This window comes from Ochlerotatus camptorhynchus, unplaced genomic scaffold (genome assembly GCF_037179485.1).
Source record: "Ochlerotatus camptorhynchus isolate MF236.1 unplaced genomic scaffold, CSIRO-AGI_Acam_v1.1 ptg000222l, whole genome shotgun sequence".
In the NCBI taxonomy this organism is placed as follows: Eukaryota; Metazoa; Arthropoda; class Insecta; order Diptera; family Culicidae; genus Ochlerotatus; species Ochlerotatus camptorhynchus.
Genome location: NW_027040712.1, coordinates 4,227,495 through 4,251,958, shown reverse-complemented (window position 1 = coordinate 4,251,958; position 24,464 = coordinate 4,227,495). Strand labels below are relative to the sequence as shown.

Here is a 24,464-nt window from a genome sequence, read left to right as displayed (position 1 = left end):
CGTCTTCGCCTCACAAAGTATCAAAGTCAAACCGCCGTCCGATTAACGGTGGATGATTGTTCTTCGTACAAAGAAGAAAACAATCCAACTTGTTGATGGATTAAAATTATTGGAAAACAGTAACAAACAATCCCTATCACGTGCGTGGATTTATGAATAGAGAAGGCGGATTCAATCAAATCAGTAAAACTGATAAATCGTTGGGGGGTCAACCTTTTAAAAGTTGTCAGGAAAAATACTGTTTAGTATTAGTTTATAACTTGATGCGACTAGAAGTGCGCTATTAAAACCGTTCCAAATTAAAAAATAAGTCAACAACTTTCGCAAAATAGTTAAGTCAAATTGAATGTGAATCAATCATGTGGAAAATTGCATCCATGTTGGTTGCTATTTATTGGTGCAATTCTGCCAATTCATTCTACGGATTCCCTTTGATAACGGAACCCAGTAAGTATTGCGATGTTATGCAGTTATACAGGGCCATGGAGATTTGATAGGACGGAAATATTTGCAGAAATAGTATGGGACATTCTGAAGGCCAATTCGAGCAGTCTCCGGAGGCAGAATCAGCATCAGGAGCCACGTGTGTACCCGGGTGAGGAATGTGATCGACTGTGTGACGTTGATGAACCTTCCAGAATCTGCTACTATCATTGGGTGCTGGAAAATTACTCCGCCATGGGATCGTAAGTAGTGGCGATAAGGAATGTTGGGCTGTGTTGTTTTCAAATGGAGTATGGAAAATTTGTTATTTTTCTTTAACAATTTGATAGAATTTTTAGACTTCGTTTGATCACTGACCTAAACATATAGGGAAGGTGAGCCAGTTTTGGTTCTAGTTTCAGTATTAAGCCCTAGTGGGAATTAAAGCTAATTGTAAGATAACATACACTGAGGCAAATAGACTTAAGAATTGCATAAGGCTCGACTTATGAACGACACATCTGAATTTCATAAGCACGACTTATGAAAGATTTCGTCCAACAATCAGGAGGTAGCTCTTTTACGCCATTAGCCATTCCATTTTTCCAAGCGCTGACAGACGAGTGGTCCAGACACAGGACCCGTAATCTCAATGTCCATAGTTAGGTTCCAGTCAGCTAAGTTTTATTAGTTTTCAAAACTCATAAGTGGTTCTTTTGGAATTCTTACGTTATTTTGCCTCAGTGTCGATTAAGTGAGCTTTGGGCGGTTGTCGATCAAAAATGCAACTTGTAATATTAGGCGGACGGTTAACACTCCGAATACGATGCCTCCGAAAAACGTACATCGACGAATTTCAAAAATTGAGGTACTTCTGAAATTCCTAGGGTCTGTAGGTTATTTTGATTCTAAGAAAATTAAAAATAGGGTCGTCCACTTTATTCAAAGGCAAAAAGAGTTACTAAACTTTTTTTTTCTTAAGCAGTGTTTATGGGTTTTGTAAGTTGCCTAAGATCCATAAATTAGATTAATGAGCTTAAATGTTCATAATTAGCCAGAATACAGTCATGGTTCCTATAAATGGATCCTGGAGGCAACCGAACGGTTCTCTGGAAGATTCTGAACATCCGTAAAATTGGTCAATCCACGAAACTGATCCTAGAGTTCCGCGGTTTTTTGAAAACATTAGAATTTGGATTCATGACATAAACCCGGTCCGGATGGCCATGGGAGCGTGCTCAGGAAGATCCGAAACATCTGTAAAAGTGGTGAATCCATGAAACTCGTCCTAGAGCTCCGCGGTTTTTTTTTTTCGTAAACACTTGGAACTGTGATATAAGAAAGAATTTGAGGTCGTGGCATAAACATGGACCCGGATGGCTATGGAACCGTCCTTTGGAAGATTCGGAGCATCGGTAAAATTGGTTCATCCATGAAACTGATTCTAGAGCTCAGTAGTTTTTGTTTATCTCTTGGAATTGGATGGACATGAGACCGTCCTCTGGAAGATCTGGAACATCCTTAAAAGTGGTAAATCCATGAAACTGATTCTAGAGCTCCGCAGTTTATTTAAAAAATATTAGGAATTGTGCTATAAGAATGAATTTGTGGTCGTGACATAAACAAGAACCTGGACTAAAAGTGTTTCATACATGCAACTGTGAAAAACCGGGATTTTCGGCAACTTAATGGGGGTGCAATTTCTAAAATCAACCGCGCTACGAAAAGTGGTATGGTTTTGACCATTTATAACTCTGTCAATAGCGAATGGATATTAATTCTAAACAAGCCAATCGATTGGAATGTCATCTACGAATCTGTTAAAATGAACACTTTATCAAAAGGTCACTATTGAAAATTGCCCGTGTATGCAACTGTTGCTATAATAATAAAAATTATCACCGATTGAATGCGAAAAGCGCTTTCCCAAAAACAAATTAAGAAATAGAATTCACTCCGGTCTCACCTCTCTAATACATATTTCATTTCCGCACCAAGAACATCGAGGAAAAATTTCCACAGTATTGTTCTTAACTAGCTTCCAAGCTTCCAACCCATCGGTCCTTTTCAGGACCACAAATGACTGATAAGAGTTAACTAAAGAGTAAGAACTTGAATCCAAGACGTATCGTCCAGGATTGGCTTGTACTACATGGACATTGACAGATCACCTCAAAAACAGAACTCTCAAAATGCTTCCGAATTTCAATCCATCGAAATTTTTCACTGATAACGGGTTAAGAAATCAATTTAATATATTCTATAATTTTGCTGTGACATTGTAACTACCTTTCGTAATCCTACGTTTAATCTACGGTCGTGTCTTGGGTACAACCTCTTACTTTTTTTCGAAAACTTCACAGTTCGAAGTGTTTTCGAGAAAACCGCGAAGTTCTAGATTAGTATCATCGATGCACCACTTTTACGGATCTTCCGGAAGACAGTTTCATGGTCATTCGGGTCCATGTTTATGTTACGACCCAAAATTATTTCTTATATCACAGTTCCACGTGTTTTCGAAAAAAAAAACCGTGGAACTCATGGATCAGTTTTATGGATTGACCATTTTACGGATGTTTCAGATCTTCCAGACGACGATCCAATGGCCATGCAGGTACATGTTTATACCATGACCAAAAATTATTTCTTATACCGTGGAGGCACCATATTCAAAGCGGTTCCTAAATCGACGCACTCAATAATGTTCGACTATTTTAAATCATTTTTTTTTAAATGTTACTTCTGTAAATGTTAGTTCCAGTGCTCTAACGATGATGGTGTAACAAAGGTTTTAAAAATATCTTGTCAAAATCGAGATGCGACCAAAAATAGACGAGTGCGTCATCATTAGGAACGCGTCAAATATGGTGCTGGCACGGTATCACAGTTCCTAATATTTTAGAAAAAAAACTTGGAGTCCTAGGATTAGTTTCATTGAATGACCTCTTTTACGGATGTTCTGGACCTACCAGAGGACGGCCCCATGGCCATCCGAATCCATGTTTATGTCATGACCACAAATTCTTTATTATATCACAGTTTCCAAAGCTTTCGAAAAAAACGTAGAACTCTAGGATCACGTTTATGGATAGACCCCTTTTACGGATGTTCCGGATCTTTCGAGGACCGTTCCGTTATCTCCAGGTTCCGAATATAGGAACCATGGCTGTATTGTGGCTAATTATTAACATTTGTGCTCAATAACCTAAATTATAAAAAAGTGTATCGACTCTTTTCGCTTTTGAAAAAAAAGTAGACGACCTTATTTTCAATCTATCTGAAATTAAAATAATCTACAGTGCCTAGGAATTCCACAATTTTTGAAATTCATCATTAAATGACTAAGCTATGTCATTGCAAACATGCTGTTACACGTTTTTCGGAGGCTGCGTAGTCGGCGTAAAGTATTTTACCCACCGTATTCGGAGTGTTAATTGACAAAATTTCAGTGTATAATTCTTCAATTACAATTGCAAATCATGTTTCCTAAAACGGGTTGCTTTCTTAGCCTTAAATCTAAAAATCGGATATTTCGATTCACGATATTTTCAGCAAAATGCGCAAAATGTTTAAAATCTTTATTCTCAAATGTGTCAATACAACTTGAAATATGAATTATAACGCTTTTCAACCTTATTCCATGATTTTAAAGTGCAGCCAAAAACTGGTGCATCTAATCGTAGTGTGCTCTAATTGGCACTAGTTTTGAATGTGATAATTTTGACAGTTTCAGGTCTGTGTTTTCAATGAAAAGAAAATGAAACTATTAAGCCAGTAGAACGGTTTCTCACATGAACAAAACCGAAAAGGATGAAGTGCAGAGCTTGCTGGATCCCCAGATCCGTGAAAATAATAGTGGATTGAAAGATTGATGTTTGTGCAAGGGGTACTCAACTCTGCACATCTCAATCTTTGCCAAGTACTTTATTTACGCCGACAGCTGTGCCCAGTGTTGCGACGAACGTGCCTTTCTCAGCACCCCATGAGTTTGGCAACCCTGCAGTTATGACTTTTGAGATTGTTTGTTTACAACTTCAACCTCTCATGGATGGTTCATTGAAAAACGGAAACGAATGTTATTTTTTCTTAAATTTACTCCCTAATTTCAAAAGATAGTAAGGTCATTATCGATCATGTTGATAATGCTGATGATGATGGTGTTGTTTCTATTAAATAATATATCTGAACAAGAAATAATTACATTAGAAGCTGTGTTTAAGATTTATCTTTTATAAATAATGTTCGCAAATAGACTAGGGCGTTGCTTAACAAAAATAAATCTTTTTCGGTGACTCTATAAGTGAAATTGCTTGTCGATGAATATCATTTAGTAAGGTAAGTTCTTCAGTTGACGCAATGGTGTAAAAGTTACCCAAAACCATGATGCCTCTAGGGTTTTTGTCTTCAAGGCATAGTAAAGGAACAGATGTGAGTGGACAAGATTATAATTAAGTCTAAGTCCTGGAGATAATAATTATTATGGTTTATGATATTAATATCTCCTTTAAACTTCATTTGCAACGGGCCGGAGTCGGTATCGGTCTTGCCGGAAACATCACACCAACCAGATGAAGCTTAGCGCCGCAATGTTCTGTCTTCTCTGGTGAAGCCGCTGCCATCTTTATCGCTGCTACGACGCCCTCGGACCGACCGATCCTGGTCCTCACGGATTTGCACAACGTCAAACAAGCCCTGAAATCCGAGGCCCCAACTCATCCTGGGTATAGGCGACGATGAAGTCCGCACCACCAAACACCTCTTCATCAGACGGATCAAAGGGACGACGAGGAAGTGGACAAAACCGTTGAACCACTGGGATCAGAAGATAGCGTCGCGTTTGAGGATCGGTTACAGCAAGATCTCGCACAATTTCGATGGAACGCCGCTCCACAGGACTTGCGTTGGTTGTAGAACCCCAGCCTCAATCGAGCACATTCTATGCGTATGTCCTCAGTATCAGAACCTGTGGGAGCTCCACGGGCTACCAAATAGCATACGCGACATGCTGGGTGATGATCCCTCCACACTGGCAGCAGTAATGCGCTTTTTAAAGGATGCCCCAGACAACCAGAATGCACGTATATTCAAAGTTGTTTTCGTGATATATAAACATATATACAAACAAACAAATCGTATAGAATACAAAGAAATGGGTTATACGTACAAAAGTGGAGGCCATATACGTGCAAATTTTAATTTAATTTTAAACGAGTTGATTTAACATCATATACGATTTAATCTGTAATAACAAATTCAATTTGAAAAGTCATACGATGTAATCCGATTTGATTTGTGATACAGTACGACGAAAAAAATAATCATCGTCGGAAATTTGCATTCAATAGATTTAACTTAAACATAATGCGATGCATGCCATTCTTATATGCGATTTTGACTTAAACTATAGCACTTAACGATACTGTCTGCACATTGTTATACGACTTCTGGTTGTCTGGGGCTGCATTGTATTTTAAAGTTTAGTATTTTTTAAATACCTTTCGGCTGTTGGGACATCTCTGCCTGATGGCCCTCCCGGTTCCCCCGGTGTAGAGCTCTGTCTTATTCAGCCTTTAATGTATGTGTTCTTAATATGCTTGATATGGATATTTATTTGGCCATACTCCAGCTCCAACTGTTTCCAAAAGTAAAGCTAAAAGCAGAGTTTGTATATTATATTTAATAGTTTTTCAATCGAGCAGAACTTTTGACAATACTTACCTCATCCCATGCCTATTCTATTTTAAAAACGGCACCAAACTTGGTACAGTTCAATAAACTTTTATAATTCTAAAATTAATCACTGTTACACCAGTATTGACGGATATTTTCATTTGGTGTAAACAAACCTTAGCAACAGGTAAACCGATTAGAAAAACTTCAACGATCAACAGTGTTGCCGTTTTATAGAATATTGTTCGTGTCAGCGTGTGCCTAAACGTGCCATACTGTGTTTCGGCACAGTGTGCAGAGTTGATTCCCCCGTGGGTTGGTGCCTACGCTGATAAGTGAAAACCACCACTGATTCAACATTTTAATTGATTAGCCTACCTGGCTCTTCATCTTTGTTTCATTGGATATTCTAATTTAATATTTGCGTTTTTCAACTAGTTTACAGAATACCCCTTGGCGGGTGTGGTTTGTTTGAATTGAAAAATGTGATAGCCCTCCTATCTACGAGTATAACTTAACCTAACGTGCTAGATCACGTATGATCTGTTGATCTGATCTCAGACAGGTGTCTCTGAACCTTTCCAGGATGAATACTCTCCGTTCTTCTGATGTCCGAATTCCAGACAGGAGGTGGATCTCAGAGTTTGGAGTTCGCGGGGGACTGTTCAGGATCATCCTAAGGATCTTGTTCTGGATCCCTTGCGGTTTAAGAAGATGACATTTGGAACAACCCTCCCAGATTGGCTTACCATACTCAATAACAGGTAGGATTAGTTGTCTATAGACAGTAAGCTTATTTTTCAGGGATAAGGTGGACTTCCTGTTGATAAGCGGATATAGTGATCTTATAAAGATATTGCACTTGGTGTTAGTTTTATCAATATGCGCCCTGAAAAGATGCTTGCTGTCTAGTGTTAGTCGGAGGTACACAACCTTTTTGGACCATACCACCACTGAGCCGTTCAAGCAGATCTTATTATTTTCAGACGGAACAAGTCTTGATGATTGAGAATGTGGAAATATGATGACCTGGGTTTTGCCGCGTTGATACGGATCTTCCAGTCTCTCTGAAGTTTGAGACTTGAGTTTGAGTTTCCCTTGTAAACGATGGATATGTCATCTGCAAGACAACGTCCCAACGTCAGAAGTGATGCCATTGAGAAAGACTTGGAATGTCCTGTCTTAAAAGGTAGTTTTGGATGATCTCACAAGGAAGATTGGATGACCGTATCGTTGTAGTTTGTACACGAACCTATCATGCCAGACATTGTCGAACGCCTTTTAACGTCCTACAATGCCATGGAAGATGTTTTAGATACAGACTTGTTCCGTCTAAGAATATTACTTACTCAAGTCAGCTGGTGAGGAGTCGACCGACCTTGTCGGAAACCAAACTGCTCCTCAAGTAAGATATTATTTTCGTCGGCAGATTTTAGAAGGCGCTGGTATATCGTTTTTTCAAGAAGCTTCGATAACCCTGAGAGAAGGCTGATACGTCTTTAGCTGGAAGGAGAGGAAGGATCCTTCCCAGGTTTAAGGATGGTTATGACTTTAGCGAACTTCCAGCACGATGGAAAGTAGCCAAGCCTAAGCCTGTAAATCAGTGCCAGGTAATCATAGAATCTAGAACACATATGTTTGAGCTCTAAATTCAAGATGTAATCGAAACCTGGGGCCTTCCTGTTTTTGGAAGCTTTGATATAGGCCAACAGTTCGTCAGCTAAAATCTCTGAGACTTCGGGGAAGTTGTTGGGAATCAAATGGAGGTTGGCTGCATTTTCAGCAACAGCAGCCTCATGTGGACTTATCATGGACTAATTTTGTCCGAGATTATGGCAGCTGACGAAGTGCAGGTCAATCACAGCAGCCTTCTCAACAGAAGTTATCAGATGAACCACTGAATCATCGGGACGATCCAGTGGAACCGTTGCACAGTGGGGATTTTGGCAGCAAAAAGGCTTGAAATTGTCTGCCGCTCAAACCTCTCATTGTAACATATGACTTCCTTTGGAAAAAATGTCAAGAATTTTATTCTGCATATTTTCAATTGGCGCACACGGTGATAAGTGCATGTTTGAAGCCTATTTTGCCCCAAAATCTCATATTTTCTGTAGTTCTTTCCCATTATGATACTTCACTGATTCAAATAGTCAGTACCTTTTATCAGAAGTAGCCAATTTATCTTTTAGTAGTCAGCTTGTGCCTTTTAAAAACTATTGATAACATTTATAGGAGAGCACGGGGTCAAATAAGCCAGATTTTGTAATACAGTATAAAAGTTTTCCGAATTTAAAATAAAGATTAAAAAAAATAAAAAAAAGAGATGCTCAGAAAGTGGATTACAAACGTCTAAAGGACAAAACTGATTCAAATGCATGTTATGAGCGTATTTTGCTCCGGTATCTCATATCAAAACAAATAACTTTTTTTGAAAGATTTCTGATGACTGAACAGTTTCTGCCGCTGAAATGCTAACACGAGATTTAGGTTTTCTTGCGGTAAAAAGGAATCTAAGCATCAATGTGCTTGTTTTCATACTGTGTACGGACAAATATATACATGTTTGGCGCCTGATTTACCCCAAAATCCTCTATCAATTGAAAGCATTTAAACTGGTTTATTGGCTTAAATAGACAATAACCTTCTTTGGAAATTTCCAAATATAGAAATATAAAATGGCTGGTGTCTGCTCTAGTAAAACGGCCGTAATGTTGACTTGTTAAATTTTCGAACCAAATCGGACCAAAAGAATGGTCGACATTTTTCCCAAAGGAAGTTATATGTTACAATGTGTGGTTTGCGCGGCAGACAATTTCAAGCCTTTTTGCTGCAAAAATCCCCACTGTGCATTGGTGGGATGGGTCTGGGCTTATTTTTTAAGATTCTGGTTTACTTCCAGAAAGGCGTCGCACAATTTGGGAGAGAATGGATATTATTGGCAGAATCGTTATTTCTGAGATCCACCTGGCCTGAATGATCTTTGTTATCGACTACAATTGGTCTTCAAGTAAGTATTACGGAGTCTAATGAGGTATTTAGTAGGGCTGTCAAGGTTCAGAGTGTTACTCACCTGTGTGGATACTGGAACGTGTTGTTCCCTGACCCGGAATATCGCCAGTCAACATTTTCGGACGTCTTCGGTTAGACATCGTAGTCGATGGTTGTGTCGACACAGTGTTGATATTGAGCCCAGTTGACACGATGGTAGTTGCGCCGGGAAGCTTCGAATTGGTTCACCGAGGAACCAACTTTGGCCACCACCGGATAGTGGTCCGAGCTGAGTTCTTGGTAGACAACCGGTTACGAGATGTTGACCATGTTGTTGATGTAGATGTCGATAGTGGCGTGAGCTCCAGACCGACTCAACTGGGTGGGATGTTGTACTGCGCTTTCTGTAGGTTTTTGTTCAGGATGGTGCCGTTTTGATAGAGCCGGTTGTTGCCCCAAGCTTATTGTTTGGCGTTCAGGTCACCAGCAATAGTGAAATTTTCCCGCCGTGTCGTGATAGCTTGACAATATCTCGTTGCAGCTCTGCTGCCGACCCGTCCCTGATGTTAACTTTTTTGGGGCAGTAGCCACCGACAGGAGCAGAAACATCCACCCCTACGGCTTCGATGATTTTCAGCTGAAAGCTCGGAAGTAGCCGACAGCTAATGTTTCTCCTTAGCGCAATAGCCACTTCTCCTCCTCCAGAGTTGGTTCGATCAAGCCTCACGAACCGGAAATCAAAAAGGTAGACCTTATTGTCGAGCTGCAGGTAGGTTTCAGTTATGATGGCAATGTCGATGTTTCGTTAATTGAGAAACTCAACCGTAGCCTGGCTCTTGAGCAAGCGTTCCAGTTGACTAGCTTCAACGCTTCAGAGGCCATACTCGATGACGAAATAGCCCAGAGTGTAAATCTGGTCGTAACGGGTTTTGAAACTGCGCAAACGTCTCGCAAGCTGGGTGAATACGGGGATCAGTTGCTCCGCTGTGAACAGTGCATCTGTGTTTTCGTTCGGTGGTGGTGCATCATCGTGACGCCTTGATAGTCCCGGAGGGAGGAGGTACTGCGGGATGCGTTTGTCGACTCGAATTTGACGAAGGGTTGACCACAGTTGGCCCATATGGGATCAGCTTCCTACATCATCTCGCAAGCGCCGGAGTTGTGTTTTTGCCACATTTGTTGCAGCGACTGGCCATGTGGCAATTTTTGGTTCCATGGCCAAACAGTAAACATTTCGTGCATTGAGTGACGTCACGATGGACTGGCTTGTGCAATTCCTAATTCACCACGATGTGGGATAGGGCTCGATCATTGTGCAGACCCTTCATGCACATTGAGTTCTTCTCGAGGAGGACCACATACAGCTGATCACGATTCTTATGAGTCATGTCATGACGAGCCATATTGAAAATTTGCACCAGTTTGAGTCCGTTCACCTTCAATTCATCCGACAGTGCGTCGGTATCCATGTCCGGTAGGCCACGCAGCACTACCTTGAGCGGCTTGTTGACTTCGATATAGTGGGAGAAATATTCCACCTTCAGTTTGCCCAGCATGGCTTGAACCGCCTTGTAATGTTTCATCGCCGGGACCATCAGCCAGCGCTGCAAAATTTCGACAAAACACAGTGATATTCAAAATTCTGCTTTGGTAACTCATTTGAGCTAACAGTCATCGTCAAGGCAAACCATGTCAATTGTCAATGACAATGCTGTCAGTGACGAACATGTGTATATTTTTTTGTTAAATAAATTTGTAATGAAATTAAATGACTTGAGCAATCACATGAAGCCCTTAAAGTGAACAAGCATCTACGTCCTAAGCTGCTTGGATAACAATAATGTGACACAGAATGCACGAAATTATATTTTTTGTTACCAGGTGAATCTTTGCCATTGACGAAAAAATTAATGAGATTATGACGAAGGTTTTTTTTGAGGATCAAGTCTGTCAGTGACTATGTGAAGAACAATTTTGTCAATATTGCGCAAAAGTATGTCAATGACAATGACAAATCTCAGCACTGCCATCAGCTTGTATCGCTCAATGAACAAGCGGATGGTAATTTGGAGGCCTCTACTAATGTAAAAATCTATATTCTCCCGCAAGCTGTCCGGGAATCTCTTTACGAAGGACGGGGGAAGTTTCATCAGTCCTTTCCACCTTCAGTTCATCGCCATTTTCCAATATGGCGTAACGGTTGTTCGCGAGCAGCTTCTTCGATGCCAGTTGAACATCTGTGGCGTCTGATCGGGTTCATTTCCCGGTTGGAATTGCGGCCGCGTCACCACGTGGCGGTTTCCCCAGTCGTTCACCAAACACCGCGAAAGAGAGACCGCGAACACTATCGCCACGAACTTTTCGAACAACTCGAGAGAGCGAGCTAGAACCGAACTGAACTGCTTGACGGTCAAGCAGAGAAGGACCGCTTATCAGATACTGTTTTGGGTTTATATGATCGATATGTTCGGGGTATGTGGTTGAGGGTGGCATAACTATTTGTATAAATGTAACTATTGTAAATTATTGTAGCTTTCAATAAATGTTTCTGTTTAAGGGGTTACGCCACCCTAGAATACAGAAAAATGCACCAACTTCATTAATTTTTTTTTTGTTATTTAATAAAGTCACATACTAAATTAACTTATATGGGTTTATAGTACACATAATTAGGGGTGCTTACAGGTTTTTTTTTATAAGGGGAAACCATGTGTGGCAGTTGGCAGCACTGCGAGTTCCTGGCACTGCTTCCCGTGTAGTGTTACGCGGCCCACACTTTCTTCGTCGTAAATATGAACCTAGAACAAAAACGAGTGGTTTTTCTTATTTTATATGAGAATACCTAGAGAAGTACATACGGAGATGAAAAAAATTTGAATTTTACGCAAATGGGACTTGTTTTTGCAAAAAATCAGTTTTTTCGCCTGAAATTTGTTTCTAAAATTGTTTACCACAATTGCATTTTTTGATCAATTGAAAAGTTCGTATGTACTTCTCTAGATAATTAATCAGAGAATGCAATCGTCAAAGTCTAGATCAAATTGAGTCAAAATTGCAGATGCTATCGTGTAGGCCGCGGAGAGAAATGTTGTATCGAAAAAAACGCGGTTGAAGTTTGAGGTACAGATTCAGGTGCGTGATGCAAAGTTTTGTAATTTCGATTATAACTTTCGGAATTTTAATTTGTTCGACATGGAACCAATTGTTCCTCATTCTTGACACTTCGATTTTTTGAAAATCCTAGAGTGGCGTAACCCCTTAAGTGTAGTTGTATTAAAATCAGTTATACTACTCATTTTTTTTGTAGTTCTTTAAATTTATGAGTAAATTGGTTGAATTCCCAAGTAGCCATAGGCACGTTATTTCGCCTTTTTCTCTATATACAGCTGAACAACGGCTACACCAGTGTTTGCCACTTCTGATGAGGCCCGTATATAGCCAAAAAGACGAAGTAATGTGCTTATGGCTACTTGGATTTGTTTCAAAACTAGTGCGATTCTATTGCACCTTTTAGTTATAGAAGAAAGTTTTGTTGAAATAATCACTACGGCCAAAAACTGGGGCACACATACGGCCAATAAATGAACAACTGATGTCAACACTGACGCCAGAAGTTTAAAATCAATTATTGTGATTCAAATTTAATAGATTTCACATCGTTTTAATATTCAGAATGGTGTAAACTTCTCTTCAATGGTGGAAGCCACTTTACAAAATTAGGGCTTCTATTTTATAAAATATGAAAACTTGCACTATCCGTACTAACTACTGCCAAAACTGGCTCACCTACCCTAGTAAATATTTAATTTAATTGAAGAGCATGCTGGGACTGCATCCGAGGGAACCGAGCTCACTGCTTCCATCCGCAATGCGTCACAGCCAACGGATTGGAGCGTAGCATTGTGGCAATCAACCGAAAGATGCCTGGACCACCGATTTTTGTCTGCCGAGGAGATACCATTGTGATTGACGTTACGAACGCGATGGAAGGTATGTCCGCCACAATACACTGGCACGGTTTCCATCAGGTTGAATCACCCTGGATGGACGGCGTCCCGATGGTGACTCAGTGTCCGATAGCACCTAGTACAAATTTCCGGTACATGTTCAAAGCGGAAGAACCAGGAACTCAGTGGTACCATTCCCATTCCGGTTTGCACATGGTCAACGGTCACCTTGGAGTGGCCGTAGTCAGAAACCCCCATGATATCAACATTGAACTGTACGACCATGATCTATCGGAGCATGTGATTTTGATATCTGACTGGGCGCTCGATTCCGCCAATCGGTGGTTTCCGGGATTGCAGAGCTCACAGATGAAGGTTGACTCCATTCTGATCAATGGTCGAGGAAGATATAGCAACGTAAGGCAATTGATAACACTCCGTCTGGCACAATAATAACTTATCAACTTGCAGGAAACAACAGGAGCCATAGTGGATTATGCTCCTTTAACCGTATTCCGAGTTCAGTCTGGTAAACGATATCGATTTCGGTTGGTTAGCGGTGGCAGTCAGTATTGCCCATTTCAACTACAGGTGAGTTCTAGCAAAACCATTAATTTGGAAAGCGAGAATTCACTGATGTATTACAAAATTAAACAACCACAGATCGAGAAACATCAAACGTTGGTTATTTCCACGGATGGCGGACCAGTGAAGCCGCATACAGTTGATACGTTAATTTCGATTTCCGGTGAAAGATACGATTTTGTGCTTAATGCGGATCAACCACCAGGTAGGCATTCATCGAAATTATGTGTATGTGGAAAACATGCACAAAAACCACCATTAACGCTTCTTAATCAAGTTTAATCATAACCAATTTAACCATAAAATAATTGTTTGACTTTTTCAAACGTAACCTTTATCAGGAAACTACTGGATACGTGTCCGGGGCATCGCATTTTGCAACCAAATGCGTGTGGAGGGACTCGCTATTCTGTCCTACGCTGATCCTGTCGTTCCTACCGAGAAGCTCATGTTTCCGGATCATGATCCACCAAACTACGACAGCCCATATCCGATGGGACACACACTGAACCATCAAATGGCTGCATGTTACACTCCCGGAGATGACTTTACCTGTGCGGCAGACCTTGAAACCCACGAAGATCTCCGAGACGACGACCTAATAGACGCCGAACCGGATATACGACTATTACTCGGGTTCAAAATGATAAATGCAAATAATAGTTTGCTATTTTCACCACCGTACCACCGGTTTGTTAGTAAGAATCATTCAAAGAAAAGTATGCAAAACCAATAAGAATCAATCAATTCAAACTGTTGCAGCCGTTCGCGAAGATTTCAATACTGTAGCAACCGCAAACAATATTAGTTTCATTTCTCCCAGCTTCCCATTACTGGTCCAACCGGAACTCATCATCAATGAGGACAAACAATTTTGCAACAACTCACATCTGCCACCCGGCTGTGACAGGTATCACCTTTGCTTCTGCACTCACCGAATCAAAGTTAAGCTGAACGCAATCGTCGAATGGACACTTTACGACACAGCGCTGGGTGAGATCTGCTCACAGATTACAGAAGAAAAGACATGACCCGCGGGCTTTATTCCCTTTTACAGTTGAGCAAGATTTCTATCATCCTTTTCACATCCACGGCCATCGGTTCATCATCACCGATATGGGCAAACTTCCGGAGAGAGCCAAGAGCTCACGGTTGAAGTACCTACAGGAACGTCAATTCACACGAAGACCCAACGGTCACAATCCGCCCTATAAGGATACGATATCGATCCCGAACGAGGGCTTCGTGAGGACACGGTTCAGGACCAACAATCCAGGTATGTAGGGCCACCCTTTTGATTATTGAATCAATCAACTCTTGACAAAAATAAATGATGCAGAGCTCATTGTTATAGTATAGTTGATGCTGTACCAAAACACATTTTAGTTTGATAACAGGTGAAACGCCAAAATGAACAACCGGTACTTGTTATTTTGTGTTTACGGAATTTAATGTCTTAGAGCTATTACAGTAGTTTTGTCAGCCCCACCGCGCATCAGAGTTTGATCTTTCAATAATTTCAGCGTAATTCCACATCTTTATCATCTATCTTCAAGATGGATGTTTAAGGTGTACTTTGGTACAATAAGACCACTAAAAAAGCGCATGGGTTTCGTAGAACATTAGAAAAGATTTTCAAAAAGGGTACTGGCAAAATCGGGTCATTGCTGTACATCATTTATCATGTAAAAGTAATGTTGCAAATAGGAAAGCACAAGTCTGTTCGATGTACTTACAGAGAAAAGTAGCAAGTTTTCTTTAACCCTTTATAAGGCCGAGAAAACCAAGCATGGAATCAACTCGTACTCGAATGCTTGGAGATGTATTATTTTATATCGATGTAGGAAAATTTGCGTATTTTCGTCAATCTACGCAGCATCCTTAACAATTTCACAGCGTCACGCACACATATGACGTGTCGTGTTTGTTTGCTTACATTTATCTGCTTATTGCTTTTGTTTTGCTTATTTATATATGGGCCCAAATAAGGGGCATTTAGGCATTTAGGCAATTACATCCATTTCCCCTATATAATGAAATGGGCTCAATAAACAATGTTGTCCAGAAAAAAGTCATGTAAGGTCACTAAAAAACACGGAAAATATTTGTGAAAATTTTAACTCTTTAAAAAATAATATAGCATTCAAATTAAAGCTGGTTTTACCCCATTTACCTTAATATTGAAAAATAAATGATCGTTTCAGCGAGCAATCTATTGCGTCCAGGGCGTAATAATATCAGATTCAATCGACATAATCGATGCGACGATGCTAGCTTTCTTTTTCTGTTGAATTCGAACCGCTTCACAGCATTCTAGCAGTTCAGCCGACAACTGTTCATTCTGCCTTGTCTCTCTTTCTTCCGTTGCTTCATTTATCTTTCTTTCAAGCTACGATGAAGCGGACGAGTGAAAGAGCGCTCGACTTTCATAGTTTTGTCTTTCATGACCACTTACAGCCGAGGTTTCATGACGTACGGAAACGCCTCGTTTTCTGGTGACAAAATTGCGCATTTGCGTGCACAAAACGATCGGAATTTGGGTTTATTCTATATATAAAAAAAGGGAAAATAGATTGGAAGAATTCTTGCTAAAATTTTCCAATCGCGAGATATTTGCGTTCAATCATATAAATTCAAGATTTGTTGCTTTTTCTAGCGTTCTGGAGAAAAGCTTACCTTAATTAGAAGTGTTTCTGGTTAATTGACAAGGTCATGTGGTATTCGGTCATTGCGAGAATTTGTATGCACCACTCAATACTGTTACGCATTAGACCACATTAGACGCGCTTGGCATAGATGCCCCAAAGCAGCTCACGACGTGCAACTGAATCCGATCAGTAGCGGTGCGGCTTCCTCCTTCTTCGGTGAATGGACGCTCATGTGGGCTGCAGCTCATTGCTTCCGGGCAGCCTTTAGTTGTGTACTACAGAACAATGTTCAACGCCACGTGCCGAAAGCACTGCTTCTGCTGCTGCTGCTGATGATGACAACCGACTGGACACCATCACACACGGTGATTGAATAAGCACCGTTCGGTAAAACCGGATGAATTTCGATTTTGCACATTTGTGTAATTTTTAAAAGTGACCTATTGAAAATTAATAGTGTTCATTTTAGCAGATTCGTAGAAAAATTTCCAATCGATTGACTTGTTTGGAATTTAAAAACTACCGCTATTGACAGAGTTATAAGTGGTCAAAACTTGACAACTTTTCGTAACGCGGTCGGTTTTGGTTTTTTGAAATTGCACCCTCAATATGTAATCCTACGTCAGAAGTGATTATCTGTCCTGAGGAACAAAATGTTGTTTCAAACTTTGACCCGAATTCCAAATTGTTTATTCTAATGTGATGATTGCGTTTAGCGCTAATTTACAGGATACCCTTTTAAGGGCTTGTTTCCATTTGAATTTAAAAATTTGATAACCTACCTACTTGAGCACAGAAACCTACCTAACTACTTGAACTAGGTTGCCAAATCACAAATAATCTGGTGGTTTGATCGCAGACAGGCGACTCTGTACCTTTCCAGCGTGGACGTTTTGCGCTCATCGAGTGTTTGAAGACCGGTGGTGAATCTCAGAATTTCGAGTTCGCGGTGGACTGTTAAGGATACTTCTGAGGATCTTGTTTTGGATCCTCTGAAGCTTTAGGTGGTGGCACTTAGCACAACTCTCCCAGATTGGCATACCATACTCAATAGCCGGTAGAATGATCTGCTTGTGGACAGCAACATTTTTTTTTCTAGGGACAGGGTGGACTTCCTGTTTATCAGAGGGTAGAGCGACCTGATGAAGATGTTACACTTGGTGGATGTCTTGTCCACATGGGATCGGAATAGCAATTTGCTATCGATGGTGAAACCAAAGTAGACTACTTCACTCGACCATCCAATGGGAGTGCTATCAAGATGAACCTTGACGTTAGCAGGTGGAACAAGCCAAGGTGAACTCGAGTGTGGAAACTGAATGGTTTGTGTTTAGCTGCATTGATACAAATCTTCCAGCTCTTGAAATAGTCGGACAGAACAGTAAGCAGGCTACCCATTTGAAAACACCAGCAGACGGCTGAGTATCAACTTTTCGAATAGCTTCGAGATGGAGGACAAGAGGCTGATGGGGCGATAGCTGATAGGCACTGATAGGATCTTTGCCAGGCTTGCGTATTGCAATAACTTTGGCAAACTTCCAGCATGCAGGGAAGTAGCCAAGCTCCAAACATTTGTTGAAGATAAAGGTAAGATGGTTGAAGAAGTCAATACTCAAGTTTTTCAACTCAAAGTTGACTACACCATCCATACCCGCAGCCTTCATGTTTTTAGTGCTTCTAATAGCGCTATCACCTCATGAGCTGATATTCTACTAACATCATGCACCACTACATTGCCTCTAGTACGGCAGGCTCATGGGGGCTCACCATGGTTTGGCCAAGATTATGTGAAATCACAAAATTTTGGCCAAGAGCATTGGCCTTTTCAACTGGAGTTATGAGTAGGGATGGGTCCAAGTTCTGGTCAACAGAGGAAAGCGGAGGGATCGGTCTCGACTTATTTTTCAAAATTTTGGTCATCTTCCAAAATGGTTTTGCACAATCTGGGAGAGAGCAAATGTTGACAAAATGGTTATTTCTAAGTTCCACCATCCTGGCCTGCATAATTTTGGTTAGCTTATTGACATTGGTCTTCAAGTGGGGCAGCCCAGAACGCTGGAAATGCCTACGAATGGTGTTACGGAGCCTGATAAGATCTTTGGTTGGGCTGTCAAGGTTCAGAGTATGACACACCTGTCTGGATGCTGGTACGTGTTGCTCCCTGGCACGGGATATCGCCTCTTCGATGGTTTGCAGACATTGATCGACTTCTTCAAACGATTCCGGTAGGACGTCGTAATCGATTTCTGTGTTCACACAGCGCTGATACTGCTGCCAGTTGACACGATGGTAATTTCACCGAAACTTGAAACCTATTGGCCAAGGAACTTACTTGGACCACCACCGGATAGTGGTCCGAGTTCAGTTCCTGATAGACGATAGGTTGAGAGATGTCATCGCCAATGTTGCTGATGAAGATGTCGATGGTGGCATGAGCTCCGGATCGACTCAGCCGGATGGGAGTGTCCGGACACCGGATGTTTGTAGTGGGCTTCCTGCAGATCGTTGTACAAGATTGTGCCGTTCTGGTTTCGCCGACTATTGCCCCAGGCTTGATGCTTGGTGTTCAGGTCGCCAGTGATGATGACATTTTGCCGCCGTCGTGTTAGCTTGATGATGTCTCTTCGGAGATCTGCGGCCGAGCCGTCCCTTGTTGGTTGTTGGTTTACTTGGACAGTAGACCGCGATGTGCTCACCTCAACTCCGATGGCTTCGATAGTTTTCAGCCGGAAGCTTGGCTGTAGCCGGCAGCTGATGTTCCGTCTCGCAGCGATGGCCACTCCCCCTCCGCCGGAGCTGGTGCGGTCAAGCCTTACGAGCCGAAAGTCGGGAAGGAAGACGTTCAACTCGGGCTTCAAGTGAGTCTCGGTGATGACAGCTATGTCGATGTGCCGTTCGTTGAGAAGTCAACAAACTCGATGTTTTTGCTCTTCAAGGACCAAACACTCCAATTTACGATCTTGATGGCTTCACGGTCCATACTTAGTGACAAGGGACAGGGCAGCATGTAGCTGTTCATATCAAGCCTTGCAGGTGCGCATGATGATGATGACCCCGGCCACGAGCGTCACAAATTCCTCCGAGGTGAACGGAGAATCGTCGACAGGCTCACCTGAGACAGCACCAGCGTATGATAAACCAGGGGCTAGGTTCGTAACATGTCGACGGGACTGGAGAGCTGGGTACTGGACTACCGCGCTACTGTCAAACTCTGTGATGGTAAAATCAACCAACAACTTCCCTTACTTGTCACCAATCTCGATCATTATTAGCAGGTAACTAAATATTCATTTTAATCAATTAGTATATTATATTGTCATCACTGTTTATACTATCATTGTCACTAATTCATTTAGGCATATTCAGTTGACCTGCATTGAGTTATTATTTTGCATGCAATGATATGGGAAAGGGGAGGACTCACGATTCAGCATGGAGATTATATGGGAGCCGTTCTAGGAGTTGTGTGGGGCATGTGGTTCATTTTAGACATTATAGTTTGACGTGATCACCATGATCCACTCACGTTGTAGAATGTGGCCTTGAGACTTGAGATTTGGTCTTCAAGACCCCCTTCTGTCTCGCAAAATCAAAATCAAAATGTGCAGTATTCATCAGTATCATTCCTACCCCCTTATTGTAGAAACTGAAGCATAGTTTTCCGGGATATATTGCAGTTTGTTTATCACATTCCCGACACACTGGTGGTGTTGCCATTTATGTCAAAGAATCAATTCAATTCGACCTTCGTATCAACGAAGTTATCGATGGTAACTGGTTACTGGGCATTACAGTTGTGATGATGGGTAATTATGGTGTTTTGTATCATTTTCCCAGTTCTAGTGACCAGCCTTTTGCTGAAGTTTTAGAGAACTGGCTCGAGACATTCCTTGATTCTAGTAAATTCAATATATAAGCTGGTGATTTTCATTGACGTGACAACTATAATTTAAATTATTTGAAGCGTTTAGCTGATTTTTCCAGATGAATATACGCGTATGCCCAGGCACAGTAAAACTTTAATTGACACGTTTATTCCAATTTTGTTTCTTTTTGTTCAGTTACGGATACTGATTTGAAAATAATCGGTCATGAGACCTTAATGATTAATGTATTAGATAAAATCAATAATAACGGTGATTTAGTAAAATTAAAGTGCTGGAGGAAACAGACTGTTTCGAATCTTGTTGAGAAAATCGTGGATGTTCCATTCGCCGCCGGTAATTTAGATTAATCTACAGCTGTACTAACTAACACTTTGAAAACATGTACCAATCAAGTAGTTGAGCAAAAAACTCGAACAACTGGTACAATTTGGATCAATTGCGTCTTAAACGTAAGAGGGACAAATGGTACAAACAATTTTGTAGATCAAATAGTGATAATCATTGGAATAGACACACGTAATAAATATTCACAATCGATAAAAAATAACTCGTTGTGAAAATGTCCAGAGGAAGATTGATCAGCATCAAAATAACAATAAAGAGTTATGAAAAATTTGGAAATCTTTATTAAAGGTTAGTAATTGCAAACCGCGGTCAATAACTTTTAATGGCACATTTGAACAGTCAGAACAAGTAATTTCATCTAAATTTAATGATTATTTTGTCGACAGTGTTTCATTGATTAATCAATCCATTGAATTATTCGATGAACCTGATGAAATAAAGCAGCCAGTTAATAGTAGTTGTAAACTGGTAAGTTTTCACCCAATTAGATGAACTTTGAGTTATTTGCTTTTCGTTAGGAATCTCGGCTGGAGTAGATAATGTTACTGCTAGAGTTATTCAAGATTGCTTTCATGCCATTGGTCACAACTTGCTGGAACTTATTAATGAATTATTGCAGACTGCACATGTGCCACACATTTTTTCGAATAAACTTTACAGAGCCAAGTTATCATTTTCTTTATACATTATAAATGTCTTAAATCTAAAATTAGAGGATTTGACAGATTACTCGCGGTCTTCTCGAGGTTAGTGGATGACAAATGTTTGGATCGGGAGAGGGAAAAGGAGATTTGGAATATGATTTATGATTCAAAAATTTCACTATTTCTAAAATGTGTACTTAATCCTATAGACGTTATATCAACTCTGTAATTATACAATTATTACAGAAACAAATTTACAAAAAAAAACATTCACACAAAATACAAACTAAACACATGTTCCACACATTTGCAATGAATCTTTAAAGGTTCATATTCAAGAAGTTGCTGGAAAGATTAAAGCCGAACATTAGAAGAAAAAATAGAACTTGTTGTGAATGGCCAGCTGCTGGAGTATTTAAATGGTAATAGTTTGTTGATACCAGAAAAATCGGGATATCGGGTAGGTCAATCTTCTGAAACCGCGTTGAATTTGGTATTAGCGAAGTAGAACGATAACTTGGGGCATAAAGATACGACTGTTGCTGTTTATTTGGATCTGAAACGCACTTTTGTAACAATTGTTAGGCCTTTTTTCTACGATCAATCAACCGATCATTCCACGAGTACTGCATATAAATGGTTTGAAAGCTATTTATCTGACAGAACTCAACGAACTGTTTTTAATTATTCTATTTCCTGTCCCGCGGGGAATAAGCTTGGAGTGCCCGAGGGAAGTGTATTAAGGCCCCTTTTATTTACTATGTATATTAACGACATTAATCTATTTACAGATGATACTGTATTATTAATTACAGCTCACATTTGAATAAAGATTTACGAGCTCTAGGTAGATGATTGTAGTGTAAGCAGTTGAAATTTAGTACAAGTAAAACTAAATTCATGGTAATTTCGCGGAATCAAGTAAATCATAACGTCTCTGTTTTAATGGATGATGCAACTGTTGATCGCGATCTGGAGATTAAATATCTTGGCGTGATTATTGATGACAAGTTCAACTCTCACATTGACAATGTTATCAAAGAAAATTTATTGCATTCTTTCCTCATCTAAACTTTTGCCCTTCCATTTTATTTCTCACCAATGAAACACAAATATCGACATTACAGCACATGTAGAATAAAATAATGAGTTTGATTTTGCAATGCAATATATTCACTTCCTCAACTTTGATGCTGGACGCCTTACAATGGTTGTCGGTGAAGCAAAGAATTGTATATTTGACTATGGTGTATATTTTTAAGGTATTCAACGGTTTGCTGCCTTGATATTTGTGTGATCGAATTAAAAGAGGAAGTGATGTTCATAGATATAATACTAGAAACGCGGATGAAATATGAACACCACATTTCTTGACGTGTACTTCATGGATTTCATTATATGTTATAGGAAAAAATGTTTTCAATTCGATGCCTAGACTTATTAAATGTGCAACAACAGAATTTAAGAGACATTGCAGAATTTAAGAGACATTGCATTTCACACATTAAAACTGTGTTTTGAAAAGTTATCCAGTGATTATTTCCATGAATTGACAAATTATGTATCTTGACGAAGTTATCTCCAACGGATTATTTTGTATGGATAGCTGTCATAACGACTTTTCAATAATTATTGTGGCACTGCAAAAACTATTTTGTTTGCCATGATGGTGATGAAGGATTTTTGATATTTTATTTAATAGTAGTAGTTAAAACAAAAAGTCAGTCCTTTGGAGTACACAGAAATCGTCTCCCTAATTTTCGGATATGATTTTAATTTCATTGGTTTGTCGATATCTTCTTTTGTGAAAATTGAACGTTTCGGTACTTTTGATGAAAAGTGATCGATTTTCACCCTACCTACGTGCCAAGTGATAAGTATAGCGAACACCTTTTAATTAATTCAACGAATTGATCACCCATAAACGAACGCGGAAAATATACAAACATAAAAAAAATCACACTCTTCGCTGTTAATTATTAATTTCCTTTTCGTCCTTCCGAAACAGGATTCTGGTTTGTACACTGTCATTTTGAATGGCACCTCGGTACCGGCATGGGACTGGTCCTGCAGGTAGGTGAGATGGACCAAATGTTGAAAGCACCATCGGATTTCCCGCGATGCGGTGATTACACAACGAAAATACGGGGGTTGAACTGACAACTGACCCATGCACGCACGTAGGACGACGAAAATGTTTCGAGTGAGTGGATTTCGTTTGCAGCTACCATTATAATAAGAATTACGTACCCATATGGTCGTTCGCCGGAAAGGGATCCGTAATTAGTAATAAAAGCTGGTTTTTGGGCAATTGAATGATTGGTATTTAATTCCACTGTTGATGACGACAAAGTACCATCTATTTAGGGTAAACGCTCCTATAGTTGTGGTACGTTAGGTTCCTATAGTTGTGTATTGAGTCTTCATGCTATAGAAAAATAACGATTCTAACGTACCACAACTAGAGGAGCGTTTCCCCTATATGCTATCCAATGTGAACTCAAACGCAGTAAAACATCAATTTTAAAGACTACTTGCAAAGTTTACCGATGTATTTTTTCATGTATGAGTGTTAAAATGGTGAAGCATGACGTTGAACTTCTTTAAGATGACAACAAAAGCGAACAATAATACATTGATTACAAATCAAGCACCATTTCAGATGTGCTTCATCGCACATAAAATTACACACCAACCAAATTACAGAGAGCTCATAGTAAAACCACCATAACAAAACTCATTGCTCCCTAGAGAGGAGCTTGTTTTGAATTTTAACTTCCTTTCCACCGCAAGCAAATTAAACCCTCAGCCATTAAATCTAGGGCGTTGTAAAATTTCCCCCTCCCATGGCATCTGCACCCTTAATTGACAAGCCGAGTCTAATTTGCTCAATCTAATTCCCCTTTTATTGTGACTGCCTACCAAGCGCGTACAAGCACCCTGTCCTGGCCGAAATCCTACAATGCGGGAAAATTTAACCGACATATCTAATCTCCAGCGGATCCTTGCACTGTAAGACCGGGGCTCCAGAGTGTTCAGTGTGGATATCTCTCGGGGGTAATCAAATATGTAATAAGACGCTCTGCTTTCAAAACATCATCATCGTCATCATCGCCCATCGGCGACAAGCTTGCTGCCGTTGTTCCTTCTTCAGGTCGTTGCGTTCAACGAGAAAGTAGCTAGCAGGAAAACAACAGCACATGTGTTAATTGCGGTTTCATAACTACCCAACCGGAGTCAACCCCCACACCCAACACCACCCTCAGAGGCAACGCGGAACGACATATGACTTTCGGCTCTTTACAGGAATTTGCCAACAGTCCTTCG

At 40.3% G+C, this 24,464-nt stretch overlaps 1 protein-coding gene across 1 annotated transcript; it reads left to right on the top strand.

The window, feature by feature from the left end:
- Positions 1 to 359: 359 nt before the first annotated feature.
- Positions 360 to 23,355, top strand: LOC135703864 (uncharacterized). Its single transcript, XM_065225216.1, has 9 exons — positions 360 to 447; positions 515 to 686; positions 12,899 to 13,445; positions 13,500 to 13,619; positions 13,692 to 13,818; positions 13,955 to 14,311; positions 14,376 to 14,606; positions 14,671 to 14,889; positions 23,146 to 23,355. The coding sequence occupies exons 1-9, from the start codon at positions 360 to 362 to the stop codon at positions 23,295 to 23,297; spliced, it is 2,013 nt and encodes a 670-aa protein (XP_065081288.1). The 3' UTR covers positions 23,298 to 23,355.
- Positions 23,356 to 24,464: the final 1,109 nt, after the last annotated feature.